This window comes from Periplaneta americana, chromosome 2 (genome assembly GCF_040183065.1).
Source record: "Periplaneta americana isolate PAMFEO1 chromosome 2, P.americana_PAMFEO1_priV1, whole genome shotgun sequence".
Taxonomy (NCBI): domain Eukaryota; kingdom Metazoa; phylum Arthropoda; class Insecta; order Blattodea; family Blattidae; genus Periplaneta; species Periplaneta americana.
In genome coordinates, this window is record NC_091118.1 from 217,394,096 (window position 1) to 217,410,037 (window position 15,942).

The following is a 15,942-nucleotide window of genomic DNA, read 5'->3' on the forward strand; positions in this document are numbered from 1 at the left end:
AAACAATATTTGATTCCCTTACACAATATTTTATGTTTTCTTATTTAGTTGCAAAATATTACAGTTTGCCACCCTGGTCCAATGTTTTCCGAGAAGAGAGAAACCAGGTGAATGGCTCTTCAACAGATCTTCATCATAGCCTCGCACAAAGGGTCAGCAATTCACGTAAGCAAGTCGTCGTCATGGCAACCGGGTTTGTTTACTAAAGGCAAAAAGGAAAGTCTCCTTTGGACCTTCAGCATCCACATCCCTCACTACCTGGTCTGCTAGCCACGTGGCCTGACTGATGGGGGGGGGGGGTCTTCTGAAGTGCTCCAGAAAGAGGTTAACTGAGTGGATTAAGCCGAACAAGAGGGATTAAAAAGTAGAGCAAAATATGGTTTAGTGAGGAATGCATTTTATTTTAATTTATTGATAAAATATAAATTATTTTATTAAACTACGAAAAAAGGGGTGAAAGTGGCCCTCACCTACTTCACTTGAATAGCCGCCACTGAGCTAGATCCATGTTACTGGCCGTGAATCCTCAATGTGACTTCGTGGATTGTTGGATGAAAAATTATCCATCTGTGCTTTCTGTGCTTTATGCTGCAGAATAACCAAGAACTTCACCGAAGGTTGTTTTACATACAAGACTGTCTTTATTTTCACAAGAACACATACAGATAAAATGCTGGAACTTCATAAAATCGCATTAATTTCTTTAAGTACCTGTCTGAAAATTAAGTAAACAATCCTGATATCCACGGTCTTCTTCTTAAAGGTTTAAACAAAATGGCGTGTCCGACTTTAAAGACTTATTTCGTCTTTCCAGCAAACTCTTAACTTCACTAACAATTTTTCTTCCTCTCAGTGCAAATCACCTTCGGTAATCGGCAATTTTCCATTCTTTGAACATATAGGCATCAATTTTTTTTTTTAAGACATTCAAGATAAAAAATTTATTGAAATTGGTAAAAAGCAATATTACAGTCTGGATAATGTTCATCTAACAAGCTTTGTTACAATGAATCTAATTTTAAAATTTGCTGGAAAGCACCCATAATGTAAGCTGGTTCAATGAAACACGTACACGCCTGTATGTTGTAATAATAAACAACATAACTCTGATTGAGACAAAGGAATGCCGACGAGTCTGTCTCAGGGTTGCGGCTTCGACTGAGCAACTTCACTTTCTTTCACCAAGAATGTTTCTGAGCAAGTGTTGAGCAAGGCAGGTTCTCATCGACGCAGCCAGTGTGCCAGGCAAGCCGCCAGCCAGACGGAGGCACTCAGCACCGCCCGGCCGCTGTCCCCACACAGCTTCACCTCCTGCTCCTGCAACAACAGCGACTGTCTTAGTAAGAAACTGCGGCTTCCTCCACTTAAATATCACGATCATCAAACACACGTAAGTGAGTGAGTGAGTGTGAGCCAGTCAGTCTGTGAGTGTGCGTGAGCCAGTCGGTGAGTGAGCATGAGCCAGTCGGTGAGTGAGCGTGAGCCAGTCGGTGAGTGTGCATGAGCCAGTCGGTGAGTGTGCGTGAGCCAGCCGGTGAGTGGGTGTGAGCCAGTCGGTGAGTGGGCGTGAGCCAGTCGGTGAGTGGGCGTGAGCCAGTCGGTGAGTGTGCGTGAGCCAGTCGGTGAGTGTGCGTGAGCCAGTTGGTGAGTGAGTGTGAGCCAGTTGGTGAGTGTGCGTGAGCCAGTCAGTAAGTGAGTCAGTACTAATGTGATCGCAACAAGAAGTAAATATTCATGTACAAAAGGGAGAAAGTAATGATGTAAGAGTACAGACTGGGTTTTTTCTTTGCTGATAATGAATACGGAATTCACAACGTTCGAAGAATTGCTGTAACTTAGTCCTCAGGTAAGAAAGGTGCTCACAAGCATATCCTACTCGTTGGGATTCTTTGTAACGTGTAAAGAGGTCATTTGTAACGATTCCAACAAGTAGGATATCCTTCTCATCCCCTTCTTTAAAGATGAAGACAGTAGCACCCCTAGAGCTGTTCTATCTACCAGTGGATTTTCCGAGAAGCAGCCAGACAGACGTCGGCGTGGCAGGTCGTTGAGCAGCAGCTTCTGGCAGGGATGGTCCGTGCCATTGTAGTGGATTTCCAAGGGCGATGACGTCACTTTCTTAAAGCAGGTCTGGAACATGGACTTGATGACCACCAGCACCAGATTGGTGCGGGGGATCCGCTGCACCATGTGAGGTCTGCAAAGTTAGGACCATGACATGAAGGACGAGAGACATGAGATTCGTTTGTTACTTATTAAGTATATTTAGAAATGCATTTGAAAGAAATAAATATACCGTACATATTAATAAAGATAGAACAGTTTTAAATGACCAAAGTAACAACACACAGATACAAATGGAAAGAATACTGTATTACTGAAAGAAGAAGACAGAGCTGTACAAGATAACACATCTGTACCTCTGAGGCACGGCATAGTGAGTCCATTTTATCAACTTTAGGATACAGACAAAAAACAAATTTCACGTTTTTTCCTTTCACCCCTGGTAAAGTTACAAATATATTCCTTTTATTTTTGGTGTAGTGGAACCATAACATACCTTGAAAAGTATAAGACACACATAGAGAGTAAACAGAGTGATGTGGGAATTACCGTAGTGCGTCCCTAATATATTCTCAGAGTATACATTCAGATAGATCTCAGTACTGCTATAATCTCAAAATGGACTCACCATGCATTGTCTGTGAAGTACGAACATGGTTTGGTTGGTTTTCAATGAGCTGCTTGTGACATGACGTCATTACAGTCTCACTTCCGGTACTTGGAAGTAATGCACTGCATCAAGATATTCTTGGTCCAGGGGCACTTCGTGATGTAAAGAGCGCAATTTGGTAAGAAGGGTATAGAAACGAATGGAAAAAACGCTTCTTTTTCTTCTTCTGCTTCCTTGGAATTAGGCATTATACCTGTTTCACTTCAAGAATATGAAATTAATGATAAATTATTATAGATCTTTCAGAAGAAGAAATATCGACCAACTAAATAAAAGATGGCTGATACGGATTTATTAGAATTCAGCTGCCAGAATGTAATCTGACCGATAGAGGCACAAAAAATCTTATTCTTGCAGACAATGATGACGACGATGGTATTCGTTCTTACTGAAAGCTCCACACATGCTCCAGTTGTTCAATACCTTCTCCTGGAAACACCAGGGCAGGATTTAGATACAGTGTTGCCTCTAGACAGTGCTAAAATTTATTTATCCCCCTCCAACTCCCACAAACAGTTTATGAGTAGCCATTATACAGGTCATGTTTAGTTTAAACTACTTTTAAATAAAATGTTACAATTCAATGTAACTAAAATCAAAATGCATGCTTCTTACTTGTGAATTATGAAGATTTCCTTCGCACTTTCTTCACAGAGCAAGCACTGATGATGTCATCAAGTCGATCTGACCATAGGCGAAGTTATGGGCGAGCATGGTGGGGGCACTGCCCCCCAAACTTGTCTAAACTCTTTTTTTCTATTAACGTTATAAAATACTGAATTCAAAAGATCTTTTTTGCTTTTGTTTATGATTAAGTTTCTGTGCTTAAATTGATGAATTAATGTCTTCAGATCATGTGTCTGACTATAATATTTATTTCAAATTTCTGAATGTATAAGAATTTCTATAGCTCATTTGAGGAATGGAAGCACTGTAATGTTTTTTTTTTGTAACAGCCTGTACTCATGTGTTAGAAGTCTGCAGGTGTTCAGGCCGCCACTTGGAGAAATATGAATAACATACTGCACAACAATGCAGAAAAAAGAAAAGTGATCCCGGTATAATGTGTAAACTTAAAGACGACATTAAATAATTAGAGTTTACTTTCATATGACATCTTCAGGAAGGTAAGCTTCATATAAAAAGTTTCCGTTAGCACTGTTACGTAGTTTTGTTGATGTATGCACGTGTTTCTGTACGAGAGAGAGAAAGGGGGAGATTATTTTGAGTTATATCATACCCTATTATAATTTGTAGTAGTCTTACAGTTCAAGCCCTACACAACTCGGTCCGAAACATCGCGCATGTGGATGTAACGCTGTAAGAAACATGCCCCCGAAAATACCTTTATTAAATGATCACATTTCGATATACTGTACTACGGTCAAGCTTAATGGGGAAGGAGGTAAATGATGATGTCCCCCATAACCCCTTTATATGGGGATTCTATGGTTTTGCTTCCCCCACCCCCGAAGGAACCGGTTCTCTCTCTGCCTATGGATCTGACGAAACACATCAGACTCGATGGAAAGAAACATAATATTCAGACTTATTCATTGCTGAAACAAAATTGATTTGTGAAAGGCAGGCTGTGGTTTATTTTTAAGCATTGGTTTTGTTGGTGATATAATAATTATTACGAGTATTTCTTACTTCGATAGGAAGCATAAAGTAAATTGAAAAATAAATTCTAACTCTTTGCAGAAGAAATCTTTCATATCAAATTATACAGTGCATATGCTGGAAAGTGATTAAATAGTATTGTTGACGATGTATATTGGAAATATTAACTGTGAGTTGTAGTTACTATTCATAGCGATAAATAATAAACACATATTCAAATTGATTTTCAACAATGCATTCTTTATGCAAGCACTTATATGTAAGCAGTTTCGTAGTGTAATAACGTGATACTGTGATACCGGTATTACAATATAATAATTATATAGCTGCACACTCTCCTTTTACTCTCGCCGCGACCACGACAATGTAATAACAAAACAATATCCGACTTCCAGAAGGTGTTCAAGAATAAACTTCAGAAAAGATTTACCAACAAGCGTTTAAAAAAAAAAAAAAAAAAAAAAAAAATCACTGTAAAATAAAAATGAAAAAAGGAAGAGAAAGAGAGAGAGAGAAAAAATTCCGCTCCCCCCCAGAAATTGCCGCCGTAGGCAACTGCCTAGGTTGCCTAAGCCTAAACCGGTACTGGTGCCAGCCAGACTGTCCTGTCTCCGAACTAAAACTCTCTCCTTAATTCAATGTTTCATATAAGTTGACCAAACCTGCTCAGTTATTTGAATTGCGGTGCGAATGAATACGTAATTTACAGCATTATTACTACGCGCATTTGACTAAATGAATGGGATCCATGCTGCAATGGTTACTGCTATCAGGTTAACTATAAATGTCAGTGACAGTTTATGAATGATGAAATAAATCCCTATCTGTCAAATTTATGTTTGCCTTTTTTCACGTCTAAAATAATAATTATTATTAAATAAAAAGTAATAATAATGACAGTAACAGAATATTAACACTAACAATAACAGCAATGGCAATAACAATATACAGTGACACACCACCAATAACGAAACTATTAATACCGATAATAATGATGATAATAATAATGATAATGATGATAATAATGATAATGATAATGATGATAATAATAATGATAATGATAATAATAATAATAATGATAATAACAACAATAATAATAATAATAATAATAATAATAATGATATTGATGATAACAATAATGATAATGATGATAATAATAATAATGATAATGATGATAATTATGATAATAATGATGATAATAATGATAATGATAATAATAATAATAATAATGATAATGATAATAATAATAATAATAATGATAATGATAATAATAATAATAATAATAATGATAATAATAATAATAATAATAATAATGATGATGATGATGATGATAATAATAATGATAATGATGATAATGATGATGATAATAATAATAATAATGATAATGATGATGATAATAATGATAATGATGATGATGATAATGATGATAATAATAATGATCATGATGATGATAATAATAATAATGATCATGATGATGATGATAATAATAATAATAATGATGATAATAATAATGATAATGATGATAATAATAATGATAATGATGATGATGATAATAATAATAATAATGATGATGATAATAATAATGATGATGATAATAATAATAATGATAATGATGATAATAATAATGATGATGATAATAATAATGATCATGATGATAATAATAATAATGATCATGATGATGATAATAATAATAATAATGATAATGATGATGATAATAATAATGATAATGATGATGATAATAATAATAATGATAACGATGATGATAATAATAATAATGATCATGATGATAATAATAATGATAATGATAATAATAATGATAATGATGATAATAATAATAATGATGATAATAATAATAATAATGATAATAATAATGATAATAATAATAATAATAATAATGATGATGATGATGGTACCTGGAGCACTGGTCGTGGGAGTAGGCGTACTTATCCAGCATGTCGTCCTGCAGCAGGTACAGGCTGGTCTTCTGGTCGCAGGGTCGTGGCACCTGGATGATCACCACTTTCTCTTGGGCAGGACCTACACGCACAATACATAGAAAACTCCTCAACTGAGAAAGTCGCCCAACTTGGCTAACAGCGAAAGTTTTCTAGGAAGCATTTTCCTCGCAGTCAAACGTTCCATTTGGATTTCCAAAGAATCTTAGTAAGCTTTCACTGAGCAATACATTTACACAATCGAGAAACTGTTTGTACGTATATATAATTATATTAAACAGCAATTGTCAGACAGGATACCTACTGGTAGTATCTCATATATTTATCCCTTTAGTTAGCTTCAATTCTCTGAGATGCAACCACGAGAATCTAGCCACATTAGGCAGCTTCAAGCTTAATGTTTTATTTCTGTTACTTATTTGTGTAAAAGTGATCGATGTCACATTTTAATCATAAACTAATAAGTTAATAATAATAAAACATCTTAATTACACTTTGTAAACTTGCACAAAAAAGGACCCATTGTTAATGTACAATGTTATTAATTATAGAATTTACAACACACCAAGGGACGGATCACTGAAGAATTTCGGCAGAGACCTTGTATAACCTTCTTCTTTGAGTGCCTGACTGGAACTATCATTGCCAATCTGATAGCTGCCACACAGTGCCTGACAGTAACAATCCGGCACCTATCAGACTGTGGACGAGAGAGACAGTAATATCCTGTTGCTTTCCATATCTCAGGATGGTGATGATGATGGTGGTGATGGTGATGGTGATAGTGGTGGTGATGGTGATGGTATGGTGATGGTGATGGTGATGGCGGTGGTGATGGTGATGGTGGTGGTGATGGTGGTAGCGGTGGTGATGGTGGTTGTGATGTGGTGGTGATGGTGGTGGTGGTGATGCTGATGGTGGTGATGGTGATGGTAATGGTGGTGGTGATGGTGGTGGTGGTGGTGATGGTGGTGGTGGTGATGGTAATGGTGGTGGTGATGCTGATGGTGGTGATGGTGATGGTAATGGTGGTGGTGATGGTGGTGGTGGTGGTGATGGTGGTGGTGATGGTAATGGTGGTGGTGATGGTAATTGTGGTGGTGATGGTGGTGGTGGTGATGGTGGTGGTGATGATGGTGGTGGTGATGGTGATGGTGGTGATGGTGGTGGTGATGGTGATGGTGTTGGTGATGGTGGTGGTGGTGGTGATGGTGGTGGTGGTGGTGGTGATGGTGATAGTGGTGATGGTGATGGTGGTGGTGATGGTAATGGTGATGAAAAATAAGCCCAAAGACCAAACTTCGGAAGTTAGCCAGTAGGCCTATTAAGTAGAAGTGTTGAGGAAAAACCTCAACCTGGTAACTTGTAATAAGCAGGATTCGACCTCGGGTCCGCGAGTTCCGCAGTCAGGCACATTGATCACTACCGCAAGCGGTGGATTTCTATATGCTAAGTTCATAATTAGAACTTTCAAAGTAAATAGAATGAAACACATTTCTTTAAAAATGACACGAATCACAGCCACATCTGTGACGCACTTAAGCTAACACACAACTGCAAACAGCAAACCAGGAGGCAAGGAAGTCATTCCAGGAGCTGCTAAATGTCTGACAACATACACTTCACATCATTCTGCTGTTCAAAAGCTTTTTCAAGATAAACAAAAGTCCTTACACTACGTGGAAGTGGATTTGGAGGAGTTGGTGGCGTGGACTAAACAAATAAAAGGTGTACACACTTCCTCATTACACATTCTGCACAGAGACAATAATTGTGCTTTTAGTTTAACAAACATTTGTGCACTAACGCTTACGATATTTCTATGAAATATTTTTAATAACCCTAACCAGTAAGGAATTATGTAGAATTTCTTAATCAACGTAATGAATAATTTTTAATCAAGAATACATAGCATTATGTATAGTACAGTGTTACCAACTACTATTTTTTATTTTATTGGGTTATTTTACGATGCTGTATCAACATCTAGGTTATTTAGCTTCTGAATGATATGAAGGTGATAATGCCGGTGAAATGAGTCTGGGGTCCAGCACCGAAAGTTACCCAGCATTTGCTCGTATCGGGTTGAAGGAAAACCCCGGAAAAAAGCTCAACTAGGTAACTTGCCCCGACCGGGATTCGAACCCGGACCACCTGGTTTCGCGGGCAGATGCTCTGACCGTTACTCCACAGGACTACTGTTTCAAGCATGAAAAGAAATCCCTATAGTCAATCAGCCTTTTTTAAGCATGAGAACTGACACCATTCACATATAAGCAGGTGAAAGCAATGGTGGACTTTTCATTGCTAGTCAAGTATTAAAACGAATCACATTATTTCATCTATGAGACTTGATGGGATCGTTACAGATAGTTAAGCCACAATCATCTGACCATTTGTAACGATGCTCCTTACTCCTTTGTTCAACCTTCAAAATGTTATCATTTTCGAATATTTTACTAGCACTGGAGAAAATCCAAGGAATAGTTCTGCACTACAAATCTGAAATGTGATGCACATATATATTTGATACAAACAAACTTCTTTCAATGAAGTTACATACTGAGACAATGCAACTCCGCCATGCTGCATAACAAGGAAGTGATACAGAACTGTTAGTGGAGGAAGTGGGATCAAACAATACAATTCAACAGAAAACAAAAAAGCGTTTGGTAGGGTTGGGGTCGGTAGTGCACAAACAGCAGACAGTTTGTCATCTTCACCGGTGTCCTCGGTCTCCACTTCGATGTCCTCTGGTTCCAAATCGTCAATTTCATAGGACTCGTAATAGACTGCAAGAAACAATAGCAACACGAAAAGCGCTAGTCTCTCTCTGCATGTGGTGAAGAACAGAGTGGACGAGGTTCAGTTAACCTCTAGTCCACCATAACGATGTAAAATACTTTACGCTACAAAATTTATAGCCCAATGTGATCATTTTACTCGTTTTAATAACGTTATTTTCAACAGTTTGTCTCTAATGAAGAAAAGTGACTAACAACTACAGCAGCCACTATTACTTACACAATCCGATAATAACTTGTCCAATTCTCACACAAATGAAAAACAATCCAGAGCGTGCCATGACTGTAACTTCACAGTGTGCATAGCAACGTCGGCAAGAGCCTTGCGCCTGCTACACATCAAACATGTGTTGAGAGATGCTACCACCATCGGCAAGTCATTTCCGAGCTTCACAATAGATTATTCCTTTGTTACAAATGAATTTTGTAGAAAATGAGACAAACTTATGTAATTGTACCAGATACATAGTGTCTAGTTGCGTATATTCTTTGTCACTGATTTAATAAATCATCTTTTCCACAAGATCCTCATGCACAGCTTTACGACCCCTATTGCTATTCTGGTGGCCAGGTTTCAAGATTGTCATTGGCCAGTATTGCAAATCCTTCCACGAGAGTTTCTACAAATACTGATAAATGAGAGCGCGTCCGAATGCTAAAGAAATGAACAAGTTATAAAGATAAAAGCAGAGAAAGTGCATCACTTAAACTAAAGGGAAACCATGACACGTGGCGAAATATGAAACAAATGACAGGCAATGCGAGTACAGCCAACTATCCCACAGTGAAATGTGCAAAAATTTCAACAACAATAATCAGCAATGAAACATGCAATGGCTGTTAATACTAATAACAGCGTAAATAAAAATGCCGTCACTTTGAAAGTCAAATAACACTACGGAATAGAGAACAGTTCAAGATCGGCTAATAGAATATAATGCTAATTGAATCTTGAATTTAAAAAACAGGGCATATCACAATTTTTTTAATAATGCCTCAGTATTCTATAATTACAGATGCCTAACTCTAGCGCTCTATGCTTCATGGATTTTGGCATCTAAATAGAATTCGTTTGAGAATCTATATTAGATTTAAATGTAGGAAAACCAAAAACGGTTAGTGACTAATTGTTGACAGTTTCAGTGCAATTATAACTTATAATTTAGACGAGAAAGAAAAATTCGACGACAACTTTACACGCCAGGCCATGATTCTTTTACATGTCCTTTCCCATTATATGAAATCGCAGTCTTTTTTTCTGCCATCTGAATAGCGACGTGTATAAAACAAGTAACTTAACTCTTTAAAATAACATGCGAATTTCATATTTTATAAATTATTTTTACTTATTAGTTAATTCATTCATTCATTCAATCAATCATTCAATTTCATTCATTTGCTTACTCGCCCTTATTTATTCATTCACTGGCAAAACAAGGTGGAGATTTTGGTGGTAACTCCCCTCCCCCCCCCCCCCCAATGCCTCCCAGAAAAAAAAACAGAACGCAGTTGAAGCTCTGCAACACTGTAACAGTGACTTACTTCCAGTAATACACAACCTGTCCACAATAATGGCAACTCTCCTTGTAACTACTTGTACATTTGAAACGCCATTTTCATCACTAAGGAAACATTCCTTAGGAACAGTACAGGGAACGAGCGCCTTATGTACTGGCTCTATGCGTGAGAAAATGTCTGAGAATGAAAATGATGTGCCCAAGGAACTAAGTAAGAAACGCCGAACGTTGAAATACAGTGTATCCAGCTTAAAAGTATAATAACAGAAATATCACACTTATGTAAAACTCTAAAAAAGCATTTGTTTAACAAATATTACATGTTAAAATACATACTTAATTAGATATTTAAAAGAGCATTATTTAAAATAAATTTGCTAAAATACTTTGGGCCTATATTGAAGGCATGTTAATTCCCTAATTTACTTACTTACTGGCTTTTAAGGAACCCAGAGATTCATTGCCGCCCTCACATAAGCCCGCTATTGGTCCCTATCCTGAGCAAGATTAATCCAGTCTCTACCATCATATCCCACCTCCCTCAAATCTATTTTAATATTATCTTCCCATTTACGTCTCGGCCTCCCCAAAGGTCTTTTGCCCACCGGCCTCCCAACTAAAACTCTATATGCATTTCTGGATTCGCCCATACGTGCTACATGTCCTGCCCATCTCAAACATCTGGATTTTATGGTCCTAATTATGTCAGGTGAAGAATGCAATGCGTGCAGCTCTGTGTTGTGTAACTTTCTCCATTTATAACTACGATATCGCACCATCTACCCTTAAGTACTAAATACGATAACCTGTCACTGATAAATGCGACCTTATTTATTGCTGATTTTATTCTTATATGTACAAAGAATCCTGTTCCTAATTGGTGATTATCATTTCCTTCCCCATAATGCAATAAGTAATCGCCTATTTGTGATATGTCATTCCCATCTAACCTAACCTCTTGTACTCCCACGAAGTCTATTCTATATCTAGCTAGTTCTTTTGCTACTAATGTTACCCCTCCTGTTCTATAAAGACTAGTTACGTTCCAAGTGCCAAATCTCAGCTTATTATAGGGATACGTAACAAGCTGTTTTTTACGGTGATGGGTTGTTAGCCCTTCGCCCAACCCCCAAGCTGGAGGACCACCCCTTATCGGCTGTCCACGACTGCTTATTCAATATATTCGCAGCTACCCTCCATATCTGGAGGCCGTATCCTCTATCTGCAACCTGAGGACGCGCCATGCCGTGGTGATAGGGACCCACAATACATGGAATTCCCTAACTATACAAAAAAAAATGCACTGCTATACACTACCACTAAGACTAAACAAAAGCACTATTTGTCTATGAGGTAGGTTACAGTAGAGTACACAATACAGTGTTGCCAAACCAAGCATGTTGAATTCTGAACGTGTCAACAACAAAAGAATAAGAGCAATGAAATGAAACTTATGTCCTACGAGTAAAGAGTGACGAAATGAACTACAGCGAGAAAAATATACATTTCATGTTTATGCATCAGCACAATAAGTGATACGTGGTATGAAAGATAAACTCAAAAGATTTTTTTGGTGGTGATAACACACTGTGCATGTTCATAACTGCATTGTTGCCTAGAAAGCATATGTTGCATTTGTGTCCATGTGGACTCAGCAGCAAATGGATTAGTGTTTGTTTTAGTTGGGATCTATTTTTTTATTGTACCGTATGTATTAGTCATTTATTTTTTAATTTCAAACCCCCCTCCAGAACCAAATTCTGGCTGCAACACTACATATTCACTTATCCATTCACGTATTCATTTATGCATTCACTTATTCACTTATTCGCATATTTAGGTATTCACTTATTCACTTATTCATGCATTCTTCATTCATTCGTTATTTATATTTATTATTTAATCAGAACAAATTTAACACAGACCACTCTATTTCTTTATAACGAAAAGTCATAATGCAAATAGTTCACTCGAATTGTTCTATACACTTCAGAAGAACAAAAGAGAATTTGATGTAATTTTAAAATACAATCATTATGCAGCAACTGACCTTCAATCTCGGGCATGCTGGCCGCAGTGGTGTGGGCCCCGTACCAGAGCTGGGCCAGGCTGCTCTCCAGCAACAGCCACAAGACATGCCCGAAGACCCACTGCACCATCAGCTTCAGCTGACTGAACGGCTGCAAGAAACAAACAGGCCTAGATACACACACACTATAACTGTGTGTCTATATATTATATACCGGTACCTACACTTCAGTGCTTTGTCTGAGGCATGATTTGAAAATGACGTTTTTTTTTTTTTTAGTAGGTTATTTTACGACGTTTTACCAACATCTAGGTTATTTAGCATCTGAATGAGATGGTGATAATGCCGGTGAAATGAGTCCGGGGTCCAACACCGAAAGTTACCCAGCATTTGCTCATATTGGGTTGAGGGAAAACCCCAGAAAAAATCTCAACCAGGTAACTTGCTCCGATCGGGAATCGAACCCGGGCCACCTGGTTTCTCGGCTAGACGTGCTAACCGTTACTCCACAGGTGTGGACAAAGTGACGTTGTGTACAAGTAATTTTGTACTTGCGTTCATTTGCTTTCCGAAATGTCTTTGTCTTCGTAGGTCATGCACTCGTGTGTTGGTAGACAATCTATTGCATACATAGATATATATTCAGCCAGACAGTCATGTCCCATTTCCCCTCTGAATAATGTTACAGCCATTTTTCGTGGCAAGTGCATTATGTCAATGTGGTCTTGTATCTCTTGGTCAGAGAGTCAAGATTCTGCCTTCGGAAACAAATAGACCTAACTCAGCAGCAACAATTATAATAATAATAATAATAATAATAATAATAATAATAACAGATGAAGAAATATTAATGAACTCCAAGCTTACAGAGAGCAAGAAGTTGGCATCACTGGTGATCTTCCTGACCTCGTCGAAGCACAGACCCTGGTAGTCGAACACAGGGACCTTCTTGAACACGGCATCCTCTCCAGTCCGCAAGTCGTTCATGATCGCCCCCTCCAATTCTCCGAAGAAACGGCCAGTGGAGTTCTGGTCCTCTGACAGGACCACGTAGCCGTTGTTGTCCAGCACGAAGCAATCCAGCTCTTCTGACGCACACTCGAAGCAAACCGGGCACTGCGAACAATCATCATCGCATGTTCATCTTTGCAAATTAGAGCATTTGCTTTGATAAATCAAACTATAGAATCACATCTCCCATTTAATTGATACACTTAATATATTTCAGTACCACTCATTCAACGTAATAGTTCTCCAGCTGTGTTGCCACTTTTTGAAGACATGATATAGTTAGTTTTGGAAAGATCTACACTTCAGTAAACAGATATTCCTGTTTGTATAACCAATAATTGCAAGCAGTGACAAACACATTATAGATATATAAATTTTATTCTTGGATTATTTGCTATTTAGTATCATTTTTAAGTGAGATAAGTTATGACTACATTACAATAATGTTAATAGCAAAAAATTCATCAATGTTCACAGGTGTCGTTATGAAAACATTTGCTATACTAATATGCCTACGACAAGAAATGTAGAATACAAAGTAATTATTACGAAGGAAATGTTGGTGATAGCAAGAGTTGGGAAGCATTGAAAGTGTGGTGAAACAACTGAGAAATCAGATTTAGCAAACACGTTAAAAAATTACATTTCAGTTTGGCGATTTTTCCATTTATTTTTGTGATTAAATAGAGACAGTAATTTGAGAAAATTTCCCATCTTACTGAGGGTTCAAAGATAATAATTTATATTCTCTGATAGTAAAAATTAGTTCGGTTCCAGTTGCTGTTTGTTGAATTTACCGTACTCTCTTTTCAGTAACTTTCACATGAGTTTAATACATTTGCACATTATAATTATTACATTGTTTTCTTGTCCATAGTCCTAAGTTCACACTTCTTCATCCAATCAGAAACAAGTCCATGACATGTACCGTATTGCCCCACAGAATTTTGTTCAAACTAATGTTTACACATATTTGGCCATTTTACTATAATTTCATCCATAATACAATGTTCCCTTGATTTGTCCATTGTTACTTTATTTACACAACATGATATCAGTTTTCTGACCAGGTGCTATGGAAAGATATGTATACATGCGTCTAAAACTAACTTAATGCACTGGAACTCTATATAGGATTATTCCTATAGTGTGATATAATTTGGTTCGTATATATTATTAGTGACTGTTGTGAGAAATTAATAAAGAAAACCGATTTATTTCTACATACCTATGTTCGACATGTTTATCTTCCTTTACTAAGTGTCAACATAAAAAATATCACAGTAAAATGAGACCTAACATGGATTATTAGGAATTAATTTAATAGAGATATTAGTGAGTGCAGAAATTTGCAATTAATATACTACAGTTTTCTAACTCTGTAGTTTAATATTACGCGAAGGACTCTTTAAGCAATGGAACGGTTTAATTTAATTTATGTCTTCCCGAACTTCTGAGGTAGCCATATGACAAAGAATAATGGAAATAAGGTTAAAATCGAATAAAACATGATAAGAAATCAGGAATTTTATAATACAGTGATCAATATAAAATTTAACGCAGTAAAAGGGTAAGCAAGTGGCACTAGAAAGGTAGCTCAGGATGTGGAGCTAGGCCTAAATCTTTACTGACAGTAGTTTGTATTTCAAAGCGTTTGCAGAAAGAAAGGAGACGAGTGGCGATGTTCCTCTTGCACCAACAACTTCTATATCACTAAGATGGCAGGCAGGCAGGCATGCATTTTTATAGACTATCCAAATCATTTACATGGCATACCGGTACCGTATGTGACAGAGAAGCACGTATGGGCTTACAGAGTGTTAGTTGGGAGGCCAGAGGGGAAAAGACCTTAGGGGAGGTCAAGACGTAGATGGGAGGATAATATTAAAATGGATTTGAGGGAGATGGGATATGATGGTAGAGACTGGATTAATCTTGCACAGGATAGGGACCGATGGTGGGCTTATGTGAGGGCGGCAATGAACCTCTGGATTTTCTAAAAGCCATTTGTAAGTAAGTAAGTAAGTAAGTAAGTATGTGATAGAGAAAACTTGTAGAACCATTTCAAAGCCAATGGCGTAACTCAGTCGACTGAAGTGCTTGCCTCCCGATCTGGAGTTGTGCTTGGGTGCGGGTTCGATTTCCACTTGGGATGATTACCTGGTTGGGTTTTTTCCGAGGTTTTCCCGAACCATAAAGCGAATATCAGGTAATCTATGGCGAATTCTCGACCTCATCTCACTATCACTAATCCCATCGATAACCTAGT

The 15,942-nt window shown here is 37.5% G+C and overlaps 1 protein-coding gene across 4 annotated transcripts in view; it reads right to left on the reverse strand.

Moving 5' to 3' along the window:
- Positions 1-618: 618 nt before the first annotated feature.
- The window catches only part of LOC138695131 (voltage-dependent calcium channel subunit alpha-2/delta-3-like), a 91,337-nt gene continuing 76,013 nt past the window's right edge, over positions 619-15,942 (reverse strand). For 3 of the 4 annotated variants that reach the window (XM_069819552.1, XM_069819550.1, XM_069819553.1), the window contains 6 exons: positions 13,530-13,778; positions 12,684-12,813; positions 9,036-9,104; positions 6,271-6,394; positions 1,999-2,197; positions 619-1,317 (listed from right to left, as the gene is read on the reverse strand). In XM_069819552.1, coding sequence (XP_069675653.1) covers positions 1,222-1,317; positions 1,999-2,197; positions 6,271-6,394; positions 9,036-9,104; positions 12,684-12,813; positions 13,530-13,778 — 867 coding nt within the window. In that variant the 3' untranslated portion in view covers positions 619-1,221. The remainder of the gene's footprint in view (positions 1,318-1,998; positions 2,198-6,270; positions 6,395-9,035; positions 9,105-12,683; positions 12,814-13,529; positions 13,779-15,942) is intronic. The other variant, XM_069819551.1, reaches the window with a different exon arrangement.